General features: G+C 36.8%; 2 protein-coding genes across 2 annotated transcripts; both read left to right on the forward strand.

Annotated features, from left to right (window-relative positions):
• Positions 1–7859: 7859 nt before the first annotated feature.
• Positions 7860–15216, forward strand: LOC144440190 (claudin-11-like). Its single transcript, XM_078129484.1, has 3 exons — positions 7860–8123; positions 13345–13485; positions 13923–15216. The coding sequence occupies exons 1-3, from the start codon at positions 7931–7933 to the stop codon at positions 14099–14101; spliced, it is 513 nt and encodes a 170-aa protein (XP_077985610.1). The 5' UTR covers positions 7860–7930; the 3' UTR covers positions 14102–15216.
• Positions 15217–17831: 2615 nt separating this feature from the next.
• LOC144440456 (E3 ubiquitin-protein ligase TRIM71-like) lies at positions 17832–19738 on the forward strand. The gene is made up of 3 exons (XM_078129826.1): positions 17832–17890; positions 18524–18704; positions 18884–19738. Exons 1-3 carry the CDS (start codon positions 17832–17834, stop codon positions 19736–19738), a joined length of 1095 nt encoding a protein of 364 aa, XP_077985952.1.
• The last annotated feature ends 3637 nt before the right edge of the window (positions 19739–23375 follow it).

Raw genomic sequence — 23375 nt, forward strand, 5'->3', positions numbered from 1 at the left:
GAAATGTGTATAAAGTTTCTTAAATAATAAAAAATATGAAATCATAGTTTATATATTTTACAAAAAATCATGACTCAATATGTTAAATTAGCATTCAGATATCTAAACTAAACATTGCAGACATCTTGGATAATATCATCTCGTAATGCATGGAGTGAGTATAGTGAAAGTAAAAGCTCGTTTGGTTTTCTATAACTTGCTACTTTTTGGGCGAGTTCCAACTAGAAGAAACATCATTGTGATAAGGTTAACGAGTGTTACATTCTTCAAAATATTGGGTGTTTTTAGCACTATAAATGAGACTATACCTTTCTTGGTATTCTTCAATGTTCTCATAGACTTGTTAGTTTTAGGACTTTTTAAATACATGACAAAGCATTTTGTGAGTAGCCGTTTAAGATTTAAAACAAATATTGTACCTCCTTATCAAATGTTTTCAGTAGTTTAGTTTGTTTTAGTGATTTGAACAATTGTGATCGAATCAACGAATTAATTCTTGTTGATGCTAGTAGACACATATCAATGAAATGAGATATTTCACCGTTACGTTGATTTTCATTCTGTTCTTACAGTTCCCCTGTGTGTTCACACTTTAGCCTTTGTACACATCTGAAGTAGAACTTAGAGTTTAAGAAAGGAAGCAAAGTGAGACACTCATAAAGTACTTGTCAATACAATGACAGATCCAAGTCATTCAAAGTTACATTTCCTCGTCTCGTGAATGTCTCGATAGGTAATCAAACTAAATAAACAGGTATAGATTTATTATTGTGTCACCTTAAAACGGCTACTTAAGGAACTGTTATTTGTAACTCGGAGTTATGTATTTTGAAGAGACAATGTGGTTTGAGTACTTGAGGTAGGAAGTTTTTGAGTCGACATAACAAATCAAGGAAGCATCCTAAGAGCTCTTTGTATTGTGGAAGGAAGGATATCAAACACAGGCAAGGATTTTGAGAAATTTAGTGTGAGAAAACATGAATAGTTGAAACTGTAATCATAGTGGGGAAAGAGAAAGAGGAGAAAGAGAGAGAGAGAGAGAGAGAGAGAGAGAGAGAGAGAGAGAGAGAGAGAGAGAGAGAGAGAGAGAGAGAGAGAGAGAGAGAGAGAGAGAGAGAGAGAGAGGGGGGGGGGTGGCGGGAGGGAGAGAAAAACAGACAGACAGACACACAGACAGACAGACAGACATACATACATACATACATACATACATACATACATACATACATACATAAAGACATACATACATACATACATACATACATACATACAGACAGACAGACAGACAGACAGACACATACATACATACATACATACATACATACATACATACATACATACATACATAAAGACATACATACATACATACATACAGACAGACAGACAGACAGACAGACAGACAGACAGACAGACAGACAGACACATACATACATACATACATACATACATACATACATATTACATACATACATACATACATACATACATACATACATACATACATGCATACATACATACATACATACATACATACATACATGCATACATGCATGCATGCATGTATGCATGCGTACATGCATGCATGCATGCGTACATACATACATACATACATACATACATACATACATACATACATACATACATACATACATGTATGAACAACATAGATTGGAAGTTAATGCTGGTTCATTTCCATGCGATCGTACTCGATGTGGTACATGTCGTTTCATTATTAATACTAATAATGTTCTTTTGGCTCTAAGAACAGTGTGCCTGTTACGAGTAGATTTACTTGTATTAGTATGAATGTAATGTATTGCATTACATGCCAGAAATGTGGTTTATATATATATATATATATATATATATATATATATATATATATATATATATATATATATATATATGTTCGCCTGTACGTCGTCTTGGTGATCGTTTTTAGAACATCTCCGTCTGACCAGACATAAGAATCGTAACTATCCCGTATCTACGTATTCTATTACCAACGATCACAGTGTATCAGATATGTCCATTTCAGGAATTGTTAATGTTTCTGGCGATGAGAAACTATTGAGGTTAAAGGAAAAGGAACTCATTTCCGTCTAGGAACGCTGGAACCCCTTGGAATCAATAGATTATTCACCTCATTCCCAGTCTAATCACGCTTATTTTATATTTCAGGCGTGTTCTATTTGGTTCTATTTGGTGCTTGCGAATATTAGAACTTTTCACACGTATAACGTTAATCATGCGCGGTTGTCGTTCTGTTCCATAAAATTCAGATATATTCAGGTGTTTACCTAACATGTATTGCCTTAAATACCTTGAAAAAGGATTTCTATTCGAAACGTCGGATTACATCTATTTATTCGGACTGTCTCACAAGTTTCTTATGCATTTCTTTCTACATACATACATACATACATACATACATACATACGTACGTACGTACGTGCGTGCATGCATGCATGCATGCATGCATGCTTGCATGCGCGCGCACGCACGCACGCACGCACGCACATACATACATACATACATACATACATACACACATACATACATACATACATATCCACCCTTCCCCACCACACACACGTCACATTAAACTATCAGCCCAGCCCAGCCCACCCCTACCACCACTGTATTTGTAAATGCCATTTGTCCAATTGGCTGACTACTTTATTTCAACTGCAGTTTTGAGTCCAAAATTGCAACTGTACATATTGTGCATGTATACTGATCATCACAGTCAAAGCGTAAGATCACAAACACATTTACAAATTGTAGTTTCAGTTCAAGTTTTTGATATCATCAAAACAACGGTCTAATATTGTTGTAGGTTTATCATCTAGTCTATGGTAGTTTGTGTTGCTTCCTTTCATCGTCTGGCGCCCCCCCCCACATCACACCCCCACCCGCCCCCACATCCCATCCCAACCCAACCCAATGTCCATAAGAAAATGTCGTTGTTTTCTTGCAATTAATGGCGTTACACCAAGAAAAAATAATGCAACGTATATCGTTCTTGAATATATCCCCCATTCTTCTGAAGTATTCTTTTATGTACTCATTTTGTTCATGGTGGGGTTTAAATTCACAGAGGTTTATATCCCCTGTACCTATCCAATCTCCGCTTCTCCACTATGAGTAGTGCGCCCCCTATCAAGGCAATGGGTAGAGACACCCAGGCGGCAATAACAGCAATACCAATTTTATAGCCATGGTCTGCGTCTTTCATACCTGATGCTGTAACTGCAGTGTACAGTATAGTCGCTATCAAAACAGGTACGGCTGTAGACAAAAATAAATATGAAGAAAAATAACACAGTAAACGATTATTATCCAAAGTTGTCTTCAGATTGTTTTTACTATAAATAAGAAAATAATTATATTTAATCACTATTTTCTATATTTCTGCTTATTAACTTGCATTATTTACTTTTTTCAACTTGTTGAATAATGCCTCGTAGCAGGTATAGTTCTGATAAGAAATTATAGTTTATTATTCAACACACATTTTCTTTCCGTTGAGACGCTACCTCAGTCTGTACAAGCTGAGTTGGTAAGCTTTTCACTCAAGTGAAAATGTTTCCATAAAATCTCAGTTAATTAACCAGTATAATGTCAATGAATATCTTCTATATTACAATTGTCTTTTGGCATTGATAGAACAATTAGTTCAGGGATCTTTTTATACGTATAATAAATTACGTCATCGGATATTTTATAAGTTATATCTTAATACCAGGTTTGAGTTCAGGCAATTGAAAGTGGCGGTTAAAAGGGGGAAGGCTGAGTTTAGACGGTTTTTGGTCGCAATTTTGTTGCCTACGAAGTGTTAAATATTGTATTCAACCTACTGAAGCACACTCATTCATTACTTGATACTGGTATAACTCAATCCTGGTATTTGGATATAATATATGAAAGAGTTGATGACATAATTGTTGGTACGTATCAACAAATCTGAGGAAATCCCTGTCATTACATGAACAACGCATGAGTTGGATGGTTGGTAAAAAGTGACACGTCACGGCTACATGAATCGTTGTAAACACAATACTTGATTAGTATAGCTATAGTTTTATGTAATGTAAAGTAGTTTGTATTACTCACCAAAATAAAAAAAAAACATCTAAAAAACAGCCCCTTTAAGTATGCTTTAATAAGTAGAATATGAGTGACTTTTAAATATGAAAAACATAAATTATATCCAAAAATATGTAAACTCAGTTTGTTTCCCTTTAAATTATTTTCATGAAGAACATTTAGTCTGTATGACTATCATTATTTGAAACAAGACACATATTTGTCAAATCATCCATTAAACCTCGGTGGCCTTTTTATGTAGTGATGTACTTACTTGAAATCATAATAACTATTCCTGCTATCTTCAACTTTGTGCTTAGTACCTTGACGATATGGGCTACTATTAAAGTCCATAGAGTGGCCAATATCATAGCACAGCTTATCAGTATAAAGGCTCTAGCGAAATGTAGGTATGCTGGGGAAAAAACAAAACAATATCAATGTAACTGAATTATCTGTGTCGTTACCAGGGGTAACAGCGATTTGATAAATTAACATTCAATGTATTATAATAGAGAATAGCGTTTGCATTAACCTTTAGACAAATTATCGATGAGTTTCGTCGAGAGAGAGAGGGAGAGATAGAGAAAAGTGTGTGTGTGTATGTGTGTGTGTGACAGAGACATACAGACAGACAGACAGCCAGACAGACAGCCAGACAGACAGACAGACAGACAGACAGACAGACAGACAGACAGACAGACATGAGTACTTAGGTATATTTGATTACCTATTCACATATATTCATATTCATATATATATGTGTATGTGTGTGTGTGTGTGTGTGTGTGTGTGTGTGTGTGTGTGTATATATATATATATATTAATATACTCAATAACCCATGACCTCTATAATAGTATTGTCCAATGTCACGTGATAACAAATTATTACTAACTATTATGTCTTATCAGTTTATGGTAATTGTAACTTTCATGAGTGTGGAGACGTTGTCATTCATATATTTCAGTTAAGGTATTTTAAGGTATTGATGGTTATTTTTATAAGCCCCTCATTAGGTTGAATATGCATAAAAATGATTAGTTTTTGTCTTCTGTTTGTGCTTGTCGCCAGTGCAGTTCTCTGATTTTCTGTTATTTATATCCCTGAACTGCAGAGATGACTTTTGCTAGACCTCGGATGTTCCATTTTCTATAGCAATGTTCGTTTGTGTGTCGTTTTGTATACTCAAGAATATCCAAGGTCTAGGAGCTAGACTAGCGTGTTAGTAGTCCACCCAATAACCTCTGACCTACATTAAATACATGACGCAGCGTAAATTGATATCATTGGTGCAGTGCTTTTGAAAACTGATTATTACATTTCAAATTAAAAATGAAAATGTTGCATACCTGGAACCCCAAACAGGAGTATATCGTGACAGTCAGTCTCCGGACCAATCCCATCTTCAGTTAATAAGACGGTACAGTTTTGCCATAGACCGGCGTGTGAATCGTCCCCTGGTACCGTGTACCAGTATGTACTCACCGTGCTGTAGATGTAAAGTACTGCAGCAGTAAGTGATACGATGAAGCCACTTAGCCACATGTACGACCGCTCAGTATCAATCTCATTAGCAGTACTCAACATCTTATAAGCCTCAAGTCAGTTAGTATACGTGGACGAGTGAAAAATCAAGCTAAGTTTCCATCGAACGGTGTGTGGTGGGTATCGCTGTGGAGGTTGATTGAGGTCATGCCAAGGCTGACGTTACAATAGTTGGACCTTGTACATCTCGGGCTACTTTTTTTTGACAACGAGATAACAGTGACTTTATTTTCTCTTTGTTTCTCAGCGTAAGTAACCGTATAAATCGTGACTCGGTCGGACGATAAAAAGTAACATCTAACAAACAAACAAATCAAAGTAAAATTAAGCTGAAGTGTACATGTGTGTACAAATGTTTGCTATGCTTACTTTATGACTCTAGATATCAATTGAAGTCTGATGTACGTCGACAATCTTAAACTATATTTGTGTACAGGTCGCCAATTTTGTGTATAATGGAGAGTTTTGTTCATATGCACCATATAGAGGTGCATCGGGTTAGCTTTTTGGGTTAAATTACTGTTATCATGATGTTTGTTTTTTTTCTGTATTTTTTTATTACGCCATAGATAGCGTTCTTTGATATCATTGAATGTTCATTGGAATCACAAGGACAGTGTCAACCTTCCTTAAATATCGCAAACTTCATTAGCAACATTTTGCGCCCAGATATGAGCTTAGGGGTACGCGCCGTCTTCTTACATGTGGGTTGTTGTTGTTGTTGTTGTTGTTGTTGTTGTTGTTGTTGTTGTTGTTGTTGTTGCTACTGCTGCTGCTGCTGCTGCTGTTGTTGTTGTTGTTGTTGTTGTCGTTGGGGGATTTTTTTGGAGAAGATCGATAGATGGCGTCATTTTATTTTCTTAAAAAAGAAAACAAAACAAATGTGGTCAGATGAACGAAAATAGGCCGGCGTCGACGAGATAGTATTGACTGAAACTTGTTGATCGATGAGTGAGGGCAACCCACCACGGTGCATAATAGTGTATCTTACAGACTGTGTCATGAGAAACAGAAAAATAAATGAGACGACCTTAAGGGAGGTCAAAGTACTACACTACTAGCTGTCGTTGAAGTATTATGCTTTATCGCTGTGTGTCGTTCCTCTGTCACTTTAAGACGTATTGTGTCTACATATACTTACATGTATATCTACTTCACTGATATTGTAATCCAAATTCCAATGGCAATTTGTTATAATAAACGTAATACGGCAAATTATAGATAGTCAAAAACTAAAAACAGTGTAACCATGCTGTTGTGAAGATAGTGTAACACTAAGGGTATGGTATGTGAGACTGCATTTCAAATTTCAAAGGAAAAAACTTAGTATCACAGTAGTCACCACGTCAAAGCCCACTAGATGGTGATTGATTGATTGATTGATCGATCGATCGATTGATTGATTGATTGGTTGGTTGGTTGGTTGGTTGGTTGGTTGGTTGGTTGGTTGGTTGGTTGGTTGGTTGGTTGGTTGGTTGGTTGGTTGGTTGGTTGGTTGATTGATTGATTGATTGATTGATTGATTGATTGATTGATTGATTGATTGATTGATTGATTGATTGATTGATTGATTGATCGATTGATTGTAATAACACTTTCCGTGTATGTCTCTGTTTGCTATAAGGAAATAGGCTTGCTATTGTTCCATATTGAGAGCAAAGTACTGAAAGTATGCCTACCTCCACTTGAGTTTGTTTCGTAACGAGGTTTAGACTAAGAATGGCCTCGCAAATCATATCTCATATACTATGTTTCGATGGTGTAAGCAGTAAAATTGATTATCCAGCCACAGTCCCTCTGTAAGAAAGACTGTGATTCGTAATTGACTGGGTAGCAAATACGAGTATGATCGGCAATGATTGGGGTACAGACCACGGTAGTTAGATATTCAATTAGAGTACGACTTATTAATTATGCATGTATGTAGTCGGTATGTAGTCAAAGTATGTTAATTTATTCAGAGACCTTTTTTAATTAACTTATCAACCACAAATTCAAATATCAAGTTCACTGTCAAATCCCATAAAACCATTCACGCCATAAGATATCTTAGCAATCAGCTACTCATCTTGAACTTCAAGAAACTTCAGTTTATAGCCCATTATTACTCAACATCATAACAAAATCTGCTTCGAAGTCCCGTGACTATAGGTTATCTGAGGGCAAGTCGTTAGCTGAACTGTGTCACAAAAGTACAATTGTTACGTGTGTGCAATATCTAAAAGGCTTTTATGTGTGTAGGCAAGCTTCAGTCCGTATGATGTCACGACCTTTGCCAGCAACATTGGCTCCAACATGGCGACCATACATGTAGCTATTGTCGGTACTATCATCTCGTTCATATGCGTAGTGACGTGTTTAGTCAGTATCGCGACAGATTACTGGGTCACATACACCGATGGTTACAAATACACGAACGAGGGCTTATGGCGGCAATGCAATACACGCATTTCGAATTGTACAGCTCTAGGTATCGATCACATTGCAGGTAGGTATTCACACCCCCAATTTTCAGTCTGCTGTCCTTTAAAAAAAGTCGTCGCTACATTTTGCGCTTCCCAAAATTAATTTACTCATAGCACTAAGCAAAAATGTTTGATACGGGCATATGGCCAGCACAGTGTTGAAACGCATAGTTGATAAACTGTCATTTTGGAAATTTGAGACTGTATGTACAAAGTATGGTGGCCAGTTGTAGCGTGCATATTCACACGGAGGTCACATAGAGGTGAGAGAGTCCCACTTGTCTCAAAAACACCGTCCTGTATATGTAATTTACGTAATATTGTTTTACTCTTCGATGTATCTCTGTCTGTATATCCACGGTACACCTATAGATTTATAGACATCACTATGTACTGTATAATAACTAGCAGTTGCTAAGCAACAAGTCATATACAATGTTTTAATCAAACTCTGGTCTGAGATTTAGGGGCCAGGTCAATAGTTCAATGTAATATAAACAACTAAAATCTTATACACAGTCCTGAAACCCAATCCCACTCCCACCTCCTTATAACTAACTTATCGAAAATTAAATGTTGTTTCAGACCGTAAATCAATTTCAAATCTGTGTAGTAGTATGTAGTGCTATGGAAACAAAGCCAGTAGTATGTAGTGCTATGAATACAAAGCCAGTAGTATGTAGTGCTATGAATACAAAGCCAGTAGTATGTAGTGCTATGAATACAAAGCCAGTAGTATGTAGTGCTATGAATACAAAGCCAGTATGTAGTAGTATGTAGTGGTATGAATACAAAGCCAGTATGTAGTAGTATGTAGTGGTATGAATACAAAGCCAGTATGTAGTAGTATGTAGTGGTATGAATACAAAGCCAGTAGTATGTAGTGCTATGGAAACAAAGCCAGTATGTAGTAGTATGTAGTGGTATGAATACAAAGCCAGTATGTAGTAGTATGTAGTGTTATGAATACAAAGCCAGTATGTAGTAGTATGTAGTGTTATGAATACAAAGCCAGTATGTAGTAGTATGTAGTGCTAGGAATACAAAGCCAGTATGTAGTAGTATGTAGTGGTATGAATACAAAGCCAGTATGTAGTAGTATGTAGTGCTATGCATACAAAGCCAGTATGTAGTAGTATGTAGTGTTATGAATACAAAGTCAGTATGTAGTAGTATGTAGTACTATGAATACAAAACCAGTATGTAGTAGTATGTAGTACTATGAATACAAAGCCAGTATGTAGTAGTATGTAGTGTTATGAATACACAGCCAGTATGTAGTAGTATGTAGTACTATGAATACAAAGCCAGTATGTAGTAGTATGTAGTGCTATGAATACAAAGCCAGTATGTAGTAGTATTATGAGTACAAAGCCAGTATGTAGTAGTATGTAGTACTACGAATACAAAGCCAGTATGTAGTAGTATTATGAGTACAAAGCCAGTATGTAGTAGTATGTAGTGCTATGAATACAAAGCCAGTATGTAGTAGTATGTAGTACTACGAATACAAAGCCAGTATGTAGTAGTATTATGAGTACAAAGCCAGTATGTAGTAGTATGTAGTACTATGAATACAAATCCAGTATGTAGTAGTATGTAGTGGTATGAATACAAAGCCAGTATGTAGTAGTATGTAGTGCTATGAATACAAAGCCAGTATGTAGTAGTATGTAGTGCTATGAATACAAAGCCAGTATGTAGTAGTATGTAGTACTATGAATACAAAGCCAGTATATAGTAGTATGTAGTACTATGAATATAAAGCCAGTATGTAGTAGTATGTAGTACTATGAATACAAAGCCAGTATGTAGTAGTATGCAGTGCTATGAGTACAAAGCCAGTATGTAGTAGTATGTAGTGGTATGAATACAAAGCCAGTATGTAGTAGTATGTAGTGCTATGAATACAAAGCCAGTATGTAATAGTATGTAGTACTATGAATACAACGCCAGTATGTAGTGCTATGAATACAAAGCCAGTATGTAGTAGTATGTAGTGCTATGAATACAAAGCCAGTATGTAGTAGTATGTAGTGTTATGAATACACAGCCAGTATGTAGTAGTATTATGAGTACAAAGCCAGTATGTAGTAGTATGTAGTACTACGAATACAAAGCCAGTATGTAGTAGTATTATGAGTACAAAGCCAGTATGTATTAGTATGTAGTGCTATGAATACAAAGCCAGTATGTAGTAGTATGTAGTACTACGAATACAAAGCCAGTATGTAGTAGTATTATGAGTACAAAGCCAGTATGTAGTAGTATGTAGTACTATGAATACAAATCCAGTATGTAGTAGTATGTAGTGGTATGAATACAAAGCCAGTATGTAGTAGTATGTAGTGCTATGAATACAAAGCCAGTATGTAGTAGTATGTAGTACTACGAATACAAAGCCAGTATGTAGTAGTATTGTGAGTACAAAGCCAGTATGTAGTAGTATGTAGTACTATGAATACAAATCCAGTATGTAGTAGTATGTAGTGGTATGAATACAAAGCCAGTATGTAGTAGTATGTAGTGCTATGAATACAAAGCCAGTATGTAGTAGTATGTAGTGCTATGAATACAAAGCCAGTATGTAGTAGTATGTAGTACTATGAATACAAAGCCAGTATATAGTAGTATGTAGTACTATGAATATAAAGCCAGTATGTAGTAGTATGTAGTACTATGAATACAAAGCCAGTATGTAGTAGTATGCAGTGCTATGAGTACAAAGCCAGTATGTAGTAGTATGTAGTGCTATGAATACAAAGCCAGTATGTAATAGTATGTAGTACTATGAATACAACGCCAGTATGTAGTGCTATGAATACAAAGCCAGTATGTAGTAGTATGTAGTGCTATGAATACAAAGCCAGTATGTAGTAGTATGTAGTGCTATGAATACAAAGCCAGTATGTAGTAGTATGTAGTGCTATGAATACAAAGCCAGTATGTAGTAGTATATAAGTGAGGAAGATAGCTCTTTTGTTGACGCTTTAATATATTTTAGTGCCATGCATTTACTATGGTGAAGCTCCGAGTAACGACTTTTTATATCCTTATTCTTTGGATTTAGTATATATATATTTATAATCGTACAATGAACTATTGGTCTTGCCCCTTAATGGATCGATGGCTAAACCGAAATAAATAGACTTTGGACTATGGAGCACACCTCGATTGAAAAAAAATTAAAGGTGATTCCGATAGTCCGGCCGACCCTAAATAATTCGACGCGCAAAGAGGTAAAATTATGACAATTACTTCTATTTCCCTGTAGATTTTCTTGCCAAAGTATCTTGAGTTACTTTAAAAAAATCATTGAACATTCCAGAGAGAAGCGACGTCATTTAAGCCTATAACAGGACATTCTGTATATTATGTTTGTCTACTTCTGAATCACATAATTGTCTTCATTTACTTCTTTTACACCTCATTAACTGTTTTGGAAGTATTGTGACCAACAAGTATCTTTTCCTTTATAGGTCAGAGTAATTAAAAAAATGTAAAATAAAATAAAATCCTGACCTACCTACCCTATTTCCTGAAGTCATGTTATCGGAAACATCTTCATTATTTTTTCCTAACCATTCAACTATTATGACAATATGTACACCTTGTGATATTGGCATGTAAACGTGTAATTATATTAGAACATATTCCCCTCTTTCACTGTGTGCATACAGTAGTCATGGCAATAATATTGACTTTTTGACGTTAACACATTGTTCGTATTTCCTTCCCGTACAATGCAACGATGGTATGTGATACAGGGGGCAACCCTGGGTCAACCTTGGTACACATACTTTTCCTAATGGCTGTGGGTATTTGATGTACAGCTACTGAAGGCTGTTGATATCTGGCTGGTTGGTTGGTTGGTTGGTTGGCTGGCTGGTCGCCTGCCTTGCAGGTTGGTTGGTTGGCAGCTGGTCAGTTGGTTGGTTGGTTGGTTGTTAGGCTTGTTGGCGGGTTGCCCGGCTGGAAGGTTGGTTGGCTGGCTGGTTGGCTGGCTGGTTGGTTGGTTGTTTGGTTGGTTGGTTAGCTGGTTGGTTGGGTGGTTGGCAGGCTGGCTGGCTGGCTGGCTGGTTGGTCGGTCGGTCGGTCGGTCGGTCGGTCGGCTGGTTGGTTGGTTGGTTGGTTGGCTGGTTGGTTGGTTGGTTGACCGGTTGACTTGCTAGCTGGTAGGTTGTTTGGCTGCCTGCCTAACTCGTTGGTTGGATGGTTGGCTGGCTGCTTAGTTGGTTGGTTGGTTGGTTGGTTGGTTGGTTGAATGGTCATATAATTAGAACATGTATTTATTATTTTAGATCAGTGACTCCAAGGTGCATGCTGGGGATTTCCATTTATCAAATACTAGTTATCACTGCAGTTTAGCAGTGATGGTTTGCAATAAAATAGTTTATAGTTACATACATTAACAATAACTTATTGTCGATGCTACATAGCAGAGCTATTTACTTAACAACAGTTGTTATCACTGCAGTACAGCAATCTTATTTAATGATACTTAAAATATAATTATTGCTGTGTAGTTATTAAAAGGGACACAAACTAAGTTTATGCTGTTTTGGGCTCATTTTTTTGTTGAATATTTAGAAGGTACTAACAGTATTTTATGTACTGAACCACCACTCACAATTAACTGAACTCAAACCTGGTATTAAGATATAACTCATAAATGATCCGATGACGTAATTTATCATACGTATCAAAAAAATGTGTAGGAAATCCCTACTATGCAATCAGCTGTTCTAGTAAATAAGACATTGTGTAAAACTTTATGGTGAAAGGACAAATTAAGTATATTTACAAACTTTAAATCAAAACTAATTAATATACACCCAGGCCAATATAAATAAACTGTACATGTTCTGATTCTATCTGATTTGATAGACTGTAAATAAACAAATCTCTACAAATCTTGGTCATTGCGTCTATGTTATCGAAGCGCCACCAACAGCAGTGTTTTACAGTGCACTGTATTTGATAATGTCCGAAAAATAGTTCAAAATAAATGAAGATTTGAAATGCACTAACTGTCTACTCTTTTTCATTTTCCTCCAATACATGTACATACACCAACACCTACCCATGCAAAACACGAATACACATACGTGAATCACACTTTGGCACGCATGCATACATATACATTCACAACCCACCCACCATATGAAACACGTCATAATACAACGACACACATGGATTCAAACATTATATGGCCACACACATACACCATAATACCACCTACAGCCTATACACATGTGACCAGAGCTTGTATGATTACATCCGGCGTGTTATCAACAATCGGAGTGTTCTGTGTGTTGGTTGTATTGCTTGGGAAAGTCGGGAAAAGGACTGGCCGTATTGCAGGCGTACTGGTCTATACTTCAGGTAGGCTAGCTTAGTAACTGGTACGTGTCCACAGCGAGAGAGAGAGAGAGAGAGAGAGAGAGAGAGAGAGAGAGAGAGAGAGAGAGAGAGAGAGAGAGAGAGAGAGAGAGAGAGAGAGAGAGAGAGAGAGAGAGAGAGAGAGAGAGAGAGAGAGAGAGAGAGATCTGACAGGCAGAGAGAGGCAGACAGACAGACAGACAGAGAGATAGACAGACATACAGACAGACAGACAGACAGACAGACACAGAGACAGATAGATAGACCGAGACGGAGATGCAGAGACGTAGACAGACAGACAGACAGACAGACAGATAGATAGACAGACAGACAGACAGACAGACAGACAGACAGACAGACAGACAGACAGACAGACAGACAGACATATCCATGTGTATATTCTCACCATCGCATTTGTATTATTCTATATGTTCACTTAGCTATACTGATGACGGTTGGAACAACGTTGTATGGTGTAGAGAAAGCTCCACACGTTGCTGGTTGGGGATTTTCCATCATTACAGCCTGGGTCTCAGCTGGATTAGCGGCCGTTGGTGGCGGTCTAGTCGTGCATGCATTTGAAAAAATACTGAGTCGGGATTTCGAATCAATTAACTGATAAAGAAACAAAATAATTTCTTCGAACCAGAAGCCATGATAGAGTACATATTCAGTTGCTAATTGGTTACATTTTGTTTCATAACGTAAACTGCAACGCATAATATTGCATAATGTTGTAATATTGTATTATAGTGTTGTAAATTCTTAGATTGTTTTCTGATTTGTAATCTTTTCTGGTTTGTATTTTTCTAGTTTAGCTATTTGGCTTGATATATTAATAACTGTGCACAGATAATACATATCCACACAAGGGTGATACATTTGCCATCACTTGTATTATCAATCAAATATTGTTAATAACAGCATGTCTAAAAACATACAAAGGTAAATATTTGATTTATATAATAGTCAAGACACATATAAGTATATTTTTGAACATCATTAGGTGATTTTATAATAGTATCAAATGTCATTTTTACAGCCTGTCACGTTCGCTGTGGCCTGTTTGCTACGTTGTTGTGTTAGATCGTTAACTCTCGTACTTCTTAGTCCTTGTAACCAATAAAACAGTCATGTTTTCCTTTCAAAGCATACGAGGGTTTGGAGGTACGACATATATTCAACTTCGCATAAGGAACGAGTGAAACCGTCCCAATCAATAAATGCAATCCAACGTTTTGAATCAATAGTCTGATCTTTACATATAGGATATCAAGGCAGGATATATAGTAGGTCAACACCTGACTGTATATCTAGATGTTATTAAACTTTATAGTGTATCTATTAAACCTTGTAGCACAACAGCACAGCACATTAAACAAGCTACTACCCATCCCGACGTTTACAGAACTTATGACTTTGGCACTGCGACTTGATTTATCGTTTTGATCAAAGCAGTTTCTAAAAGCTTGGGTTATTGGGATATGTACGTGTAGTGTGTAGTTGGAGTGTATTCAAGTTCATTACAGCTAATATCTAAATAGACCTACAACTATCAAGTTTTAATGTCAAGAGTGTAATCAGCATAAGAATGGAACTCGTTTCCTTGTTCATGTACGTGGACAACTTAGTATCATACCATGTCATATCATGTTAACCATAAATAATCAGATATATGTAACATCACATTACGAACTTCGATTTAGATTTTGCTAGAAATGTGTGTAGAATAGGTAGATATGTCTTTTGCAATAAAATAAAATAAAACTAATACAAAAAATGTACCTACACTACAGTGTATATTTTCCTTAACTATATCTACACCTTATATACAATTTGCCTGGTTCCGTTTACCCGACCCGACCAAGTTTTGCATTGCCGACCCTAAACATTTTATGTATTCGATAAAAAAAATGATAAAATCACGATAATTATGAAGAGTTTATAACAAAATGTGTTGTGCAACAGAAATGAAATCCGTCTTCAGATTGCGACATGACTTACCTAATGTAATGATTGGGGGCGTTTTCCTTCAGATTTCATAGAATTACTGTTGTTTGTCAGTATATGGCGGATAGGACACATATTGAGAGATTGGGAATTTTAATACACAGGACTGGCTACATTTACCAAGTTGCTTGAATATCACTTTGGCCATTTGCTGTATTTGTTCAATATCCTCAAATTTCCACCAATGTCGAAATTCCTCAGTAACCGTTGAGGGCGTACTGCTTAAAAACATTGGCGATAAACATATAGAATGGTGGAACTGCACCGATAAATTAAAAGACAATTTAGTGAATAATAGAGATAACAAGGTTGCAGGGGAGTCTAATTGAGTACATGAAAAGGGTCGACGTCTCAATGCCCGGAAAACAGCAATAACTTGGCACAAATAATGAGATGCATTACACGACCTCCATAATAATATACCTATATTATGGATGACTACCTCCATATATATATATAAATATATATATATTCCTTTTCTATCTCTCTCTCTCTCTCTCTCTCTCTCTCTCTCTCTCTCTCTCTCTCTCTCTCTCTCTCTCTCTCTCTCTCTCTCTCTCTCTCTCTCTCTCTCTCTCTCTCTCTCTCTCTCTCTCTCTCCCTCCCTCTCAATCTCTCTCCCTCTCTCTCTCCCCCCCCTCTCTCTCTCTCTCTCTCTCCTCTCTCTCTCTCTCTCTCTCTCTCTCTCTCTCTCTCTCTCTCTCCCTCAATCTCTCTCTCTCTCCCTCTCAATCTCTCTCTCTCTCTCCCTCTCAATCTCTCTCTCTCTCTCTCTCTCTCTCTCTCTCTCTCTCTCTCTCTCTCTCTCTCTCTCTCTCTCTCTCTCTCTCTCTCTCTCTCTCTCTCTCTCTCTCTCAATCTCTCTGTATGACTTGACTGTTATCTAGATCTGGCAATAACAACATATTTATTTTACATTTTGAATTTCCATTAATATATTTGCAAATATAAATTGTATTTTGTTTTACCGGTATAGAGATCTCTTCTCAACTTCATGTAATCTTTGCCACTCATAATTCGAGATATATAGCCTCGCTATGTTTCACTTGTCACCTGTAGGGGGTGACATTGTACATCGCTAAACGAATGAGACATGATGGGAATTTTATTTTTACCTTTCGACTTTGGTCACGTCCCAGTGCCTTTTAGTTTTCTACCCGAAACAACGAAGGTCAAGTTCACATTTGTAATTTCTCAAATTGCAAAAAGCGAAAATGATGTTAGAGGTAACACATTTGATGTCTGAACACAAACAAACAAACTGACTAAAACATTGATTTATCGTGGTAATCAAAAGTAAACACAGGTCATCGAACTTTTTTGCGCATGATGATTTTACTAAAATACAAAGTACGCAAATGCAACTGATATACAGACTAAGATCTGATGTGGTGATTAAAAAAAATCGTTTATCCATTTTATTTATGAAATAAACTAACAAACGTTTCAACCACATGATTTCAGTTTTATTTTACAAACACAGACTGTCAATTTGTTGTTAGCCATTTCTAAGCCATATGGCCACTTCACAGTCGAACGATTTTCTTTTCTTTGCTCACATAAATTATGACACTTTACTTGATTTTAAACCCTTGAATGTTAAAATTATGTTGACAGTTGAATGACGGAAGGTGTCGCTTTTTGTGTTTAAATACGCGTGTGGTGAGGGTACGGAGTCAGGTATGGTACTGGGCGTCCTGACACATCCGCCTACTAGGTCAGTTATATCCTGATAGAATACGAAGATAACTGCAAACGATGTTTTGTTTTATCGTTGTCAAGAGAACCCTATCAGTTTGTTGAAGTACAAACTCACCACCGACGTAGTGTAGTGTGTATATATACAGCGACGTTTGCAATCTCTGCATTTCTAGTCAGCCACTACGTGTACGTACACTGTGTGACGAACTGGAAGAGCTCAGCCATCAACACACTGGAAGTCGACAGAAGCGGTTTATACATCAAATTCATGTTTTGCTCTGTAAGTTGTAAATATAATTCATGTCTGTTATTGTTTTGTGATATTTAATCTAAGTTTTACTTTTTCCAAAAAAAGTAAGTATAAATATAAATATATATTTCGAACATAAATCTGTGCCTGCTCTACGCTTTTGGCAGACGGTGAGTAAACATGAGACATATAACGGAAGTACACAGAGGTCGCGTTTTAGACGATTTTCTACAAGAGATCAGAGATTTAAATTCTTAGTGCACCTCAAACGACATTGACTGATAGAATGGGTGATATTTATTAAGAACGAAGCCATAGACAGCAGTTGTGCAAAAATGTATGTTATTTGCAAGTGAAGGTACAGATATGCGTGTACCTTTGCAACGCAATGGCGGCACATTCGTTACATCGGTCTATACTCATGCTCACCAATCATGAAAGATTAAGGTGCACGAGAATAAAGAGCAGTTTACTATCCTAAAAGATCACCGTTTATACCAATGGGTTGACTTTGGTACCCTCGTGGTTAAATGTGGCCCAACAAGAGTAGCCACTCAGAAACAAATTTGAAGGGGAGATGTTGGATTCACGTACGAACAATCACAAGATATAGTCTACGTTGTAACTAAACTACACGTTGGGTATATGCGGTGGTCATTTCAGTTTTTGATATTACAGGTAACCCAGTCGCTTTAATGAATTTGACCAGTACCATTTCAATGTGTTTTTATTTTATTTGATGTGTGTATGTATGTATGTATGTATGTATGTATGTATGTATGTATGTATGTATGTATGTATGTATGTGTATGTATGCATGCATGCATGCATGCGTGTATGTATGTATGTATGTATGTATGTATGTATGTATGTATGTATGTATGTATGTATGTATGTGTGTGTGTGTATGTATGACCAATCAGAATGCGATATTAGTGACACGTGACTTGTACCCACGTTTAATGACAAGTAGTGCAGCAAACAAAAACACACTTTAAATTGCCAAGCATCAATTTTCCTTATGGGTGATATTCCGATGTGTTATTTATCAAGTGACACATTTCTGTGATTATTTTCCAGGTTTATCACTTCAAGGATGGGGTCTGGTTGTTCAGTGACACCAAAACCTTCCTATAAAAGGCTTCCTGGCGAAGATCTACTAACAGAGCCTCGTCAGGTAACCATACCAGCTGGCGAAGATGCAATATCCAAGAGATTGCTGGAATGTCCAATGTGTCTGCAATTCTTCAAATACGCAAAGGTTTTGTCTTGTTATCATTATTTCTGTTTAAGTTGTCTAAGGGGTATCAAAAGACCACGCGGCTTCAAAGGAATCGACTGTCCGTTATGTAAGTCAAAACGCCAAAAATACACGGTGGTACCGACAATCTCCCTGACAACCGTTTTATGCATGATTTGATTGATTACTATCGAGCCCAGGAGGCGTTGAAACAAGCCAAATCTTGCCGTCCGTGTATTGAAAATAACAAATTCAGCGAACCTGAGGTATTCTGTACGAACTGCAGGGTTGCATTTTGCCACGAGTGCAAACTAAAACATAAAAAAATACCAATCGCCAAGTCACATATTCTGGATAAAATCGACGATTACCGTAAGAAAGTAAAGGAGTCGCCATTTGAGAGACCCGTTGCATGTCCTCGCCATGGTGAAGAGGATATGTACCTGTACTGCAAAACATGTGAAGTGCCGACTTGCGCCGAGTGTATGAGGAAGGATCACGCGAGTCCAGGCTGCGTACAAGAGAGAATTAACGAAGCTATGGCCCGAAGACAAAGTGAACTTCGGCGCAGGGTTGAAGAAGCCCGTAACATCTCAGAACAACTTGCGGCGTCTTTGAGAACCCTTGAAGATGAAAACATGGAGAATGAAGCGAGATTTGGAGAAATCAACCGAAAAATAGAAACACGATCCAAGGAGATACTCCAGCTGCTGACAAACCTACGTACCAAAACCGAGACAAATGGAAGTGAACTTGTCAAATCGTTCGATGTCAAGTTCAAGGAGAGAAAATATTTTATAGACAAGGCACACACATATCTTGATACGCAAATCAATAAACAACAGAAGAGTTTGGATGCTACAGATAGTCTTCTTGAAGTAGGGAAGGGTGTCGGTATGCTGTACCTAGTCACACAGGCCATACACGAGTTAAACTCAAACATACAGAAAATGACTGATTCAACAGATACGCACGTGAAAGAAATTCGATTCATTAAAAATGATACCGTGTTGAAGTTTGATGTGTCGACTGATATGCTGGGAAAACTAACCTAAATTGTTCTATCTATGCAATTTGGGAGTTCGACTCATAATACTCAGAAATAACAACTGCAAAATCTACACAATCGATTGTCTTATGTATTACATTCTCACAAAAAAATTGTCTGAGGCCCCGACCTTCGCTGTCGGCTGTACATGTAGTAGTGTTGCAGTGACGTTAGTTAACCTGTGAAATTAGTTCAATTGGTGATAAATCATATATACACCCGTCTAGGAGTCAAGATTAACAATTGAATCGTTTCTAATGTTGTATAGTCAGACCAAATCTGAACAGAAATAACACAAGACAAGAAAACTCAACAGTACACAACGCAACACAACGCAACGCGACACAACCCAACCCAACCCAACACAACCCAACACAACACAACACAACACAACACAACACAACACAGCGCAAAGCAAGGCAACGCACGGAAACAAAACAAAATCCAGCGTTTGTGTATTTGTGTGCCTATGTGTATGTGTGTGAGACATACATACATACATACATACATACATACATACATACATACATACATACATACATGCATGCATACCTAGGAACGCTATATGATTGCTGTGGTAGTATATATATATATATATATATATATATATATATATATATATATATATATATATATATGTGTGTGTGTGTGTGTGTGTGTGTGTGTGTGTGTGTGTGTTGAGGGTAGAAGTAAATCAAGTCGGGTTTTTCGTCTCTACAAGCCTGTTTCGTGAGTAAATCACTCGTCAGGAGATGTTGATGAGTGATTTACTGACGAGTGATTTACTCACGAAACAGGCTTGTAGAGACGAAAAACCCGACTTGATTTTCTTCTACCCTCAACATATACTCCGCTCTGCGTGCAGACGTATCGAGCACTGTACTACGGACAAATCTTACCACTGACTTCCTATATATATATATATATATATATATATATATATATATATATATATATATATATATATATTAGGCGAGAAAATTATCCCACCGTACCAAACTGTTGTTCTATGTGTTATAATTATTTTTATTTCGTAATAAATGTGACGTTTTTAGTCTAATCATACATGATCAATATGTATTCTGCCTTATTGAATATAACTCATTGGCTGTGTGTGTGTCTTTCAGCAATTAATAATCCATAATTCATATAACAGATATACGTCGACTGAGACTCACGGTGTCATTTACTAATTGAACGGAAAATATGATAAGTTCTCCCGCTGAATAGCACACACGGGACTCGAGTGCGCACATCCATCTATCTAACCCATCTTCATGTCTTCATCCACCCATCATATATATATCCCTCCATCCACCCACCTCTCTCTTCATTCGTTCATCCACCAATCCATCCAACCATCCAACCATGCATCAATATTATCCATCAATCCATCCGTCTAAACACCCACCCACCCACCCACCCAAGGCCATCCATCCATCCAACCATGGATCAATCAATTCACTCATCGCCTAATGTAGAAAAAAGATGACATTTACCTTTATTACGTACGGCTTTTATTTTCCAACACAAGTAATTGTAATAAAATACATTTTTTTGACTACATCGTCTCCTAATTAGTAAGTTGTAATTTATTCAATGTCAAACATTAAGGACATCTTGTGTGAAATTTCTTGAATAACAATCAGACCTAATCACAAGATGAATACAAATGAACAAGATAAATTTGGAGGTTAGGAATCCTAGTGAGGAGATATGCTGGTCGATATACATCATAAAGTTAAAATATACATAGATACGGCGAAGATAGTGACAGACTGGTAATGATGCCATTTTTTGGTGATGTAATTATGTGGACATTTCACGTCCATGGTAATATTTATATATATTTGTATATATATATATATATATATATATATATATATATATATATATATATATATATATATATATATATATATATATATATATATATATATATATATATACCTTTGTCATGTCAATCAATCGTATGTTTATAAACTCCGTTTAGTTTTTAAATTGGGTCCTGGAAATTTGAAATCTTGAATATCATAGTATGTGACGTCACGTTCAGACTCCATAACATCACTAACACGATTGTGTTACATGTTAGGTAAAACTTATCCCGAATTGTTGATATTGTCAAATTCTTTCAAAATATTCTGAATACTGCAATAATTCTGGAAACTCTGAAAATACAGAAAAAATGAAGGTGCCTTGATGTTTCCACGTATGGGACCATGTGTCAGTGTTTTGGACATATATAGACAGACAAAGTTCAACTCTAGAATAATAACAAAAGAAACCCAACACAATGTGGTTATAAAAGTAAAACACCGTTTTGTGAAATTAAAAGTAAGATAGCCTTGCTAGGTTATACCGTGCAGTAGAAACAGGCTTCTGTTGTACAAACATACATATAGACTTGATGATCATGAGTTTAATGCCTTCATTGTTTTACTTCCCAAACTGACAACTAGATTTCCCACTGTAAATACCACTTCTATAATTGTTTCTTCTTGAAGATGTCTGAGTGTGTCTGTTTGTATGTGTATGTGTGTGTGTATGTAAAAACATCGTGTCCCATGAGTAAACCGCCAAAGCTACTTTTAAGCCATTTCTGCTATAATTAATTCAAGTATATGCAGAATAGATAAACTAAAAACTGTTTTAGATAGTAATTCGTACGTTGCCCTAATTATCGTCAATTTTGAAGGGTGTCTTACAGGAATCACGACTCATTGTATGTTGTATAAATCTTCATCTCTATTTTGTGTTTCAAAAATTTGGAGGCTTAGATATGTCTTATGGTACTGTTAGTGTCTGTCTGTCTGTCTGTCTGTCTGTCTCTGTCTCTGTCTCTGTCTCTCTGTCTCTGTCTGTCTGTCTGTCTGTCTGTCTGTCTGTCTGTCTGTCTGTCTGTCTCTCTCTCTCTCTCTCTCTCTCTCTCTCTCTCTCTCTCTCTCAATGAACCGGGATGGGGGGGGGGGTGCTTTCACACGTTTACGACCAGGTCCTCAATTCCGGATTCCGAAGCGTAGGTCAATAATCACGTGACGCCATTAACACCTGGCGAAAACATACAGTCCACTGAAGAGGTCAATCGAATCTAGACGAAGTGTCTTGACAAGGTAGAATTTCCTGCTTGCGATAAAATAACCTTTATATTTATCATGAAACCAAGCTAATGATTCTCTTTGAATGGATTTGTTTTGTTCTTTTTTCATTTGTATTATATAGTCTTCCGCTGGTATGACCTGTGGCCTACTCTTTGGTTCTAGCGTTTCGTAGCCTGTTTAAGGTACTTTATATTCCATTCCATCTCTCATACCATAAGGTTGTAATTAGAATCGCAAAAAGCTGCTAGTATGGTTTCAACATGGCAATGCATAACTGCTCATTCAACCTGTCGTCACCGTGGAGTATTCAAATGTATGCAGATAATACACATGCAAATGAAGTATATGCAGAATACAACATACAGTTAAGATGTGTGTTAATCTGCATAAAGTTCATTTGCATGGGTATTATCTGCATACATTTGAATGCTCCATGGTGACGATAAGCTGATTGAACATACTATGCACTGACATTTTAAAACTTTATTAAAGTTTTTTTTCCATTCTAATTACAAGCCTACAGTTTGAGAGATAGAACTGACT

The sequence above is a fragment of the Glandiceps talaboti genome, chromosome 9 (assembly GCF_964340395.1).
Source record: "Glandiceps talaboti chromosome 9, keGlaTala1.1, whole genome shotgun sequence".
NCBI lineage: Eukaryota > Metazoa > Hemichordata > Enteropneusta > Spengelidae > Glandiceps > Glandiceps talaboti.

Coding starts and splice junctions, on each gene's coding strand:
- LOC144440190 (XM_078129484.1), top strand. CDS start 7,931: ATGGCGACCATACATGTAGCTATTGTCGGTACTATCATCTCGTTCATA. Junction 8,124..13,344: donor AGGTATCGATCACATTGCAG/GTAGGTATTCAC, acceptor TACCACCTACAG/CCTATACACATGTGACCAGA. Junction 13,486..13,922: donor CGTACTGGTCTATACTTCAG/GTAGGCTAGCTT, acceptor ATGTTCACTTAG/CTATACTGATGACGGTTGGA.
- LOC144440456 (XM_078129826.1), top strand. CDS start 17,832: ATGGCGGCACATTCGTTACATCGGTCTATACTCATGCTCACCAATCAT. Junction 17,891..18,523: donor ACCAATCATGAAAGATTAAG/GTGCACGAGAAT, acceptor ATTATTTTCCAG/GTTTATCACTTCAAGGATGG. Junction 18,705..18,883: donor AATTCTTCAAATACGCAAAG/GTTTTGTCTTGT, acceptor TATCGAGCCCAG/GAGGCGTTGAAACAAGCCAA.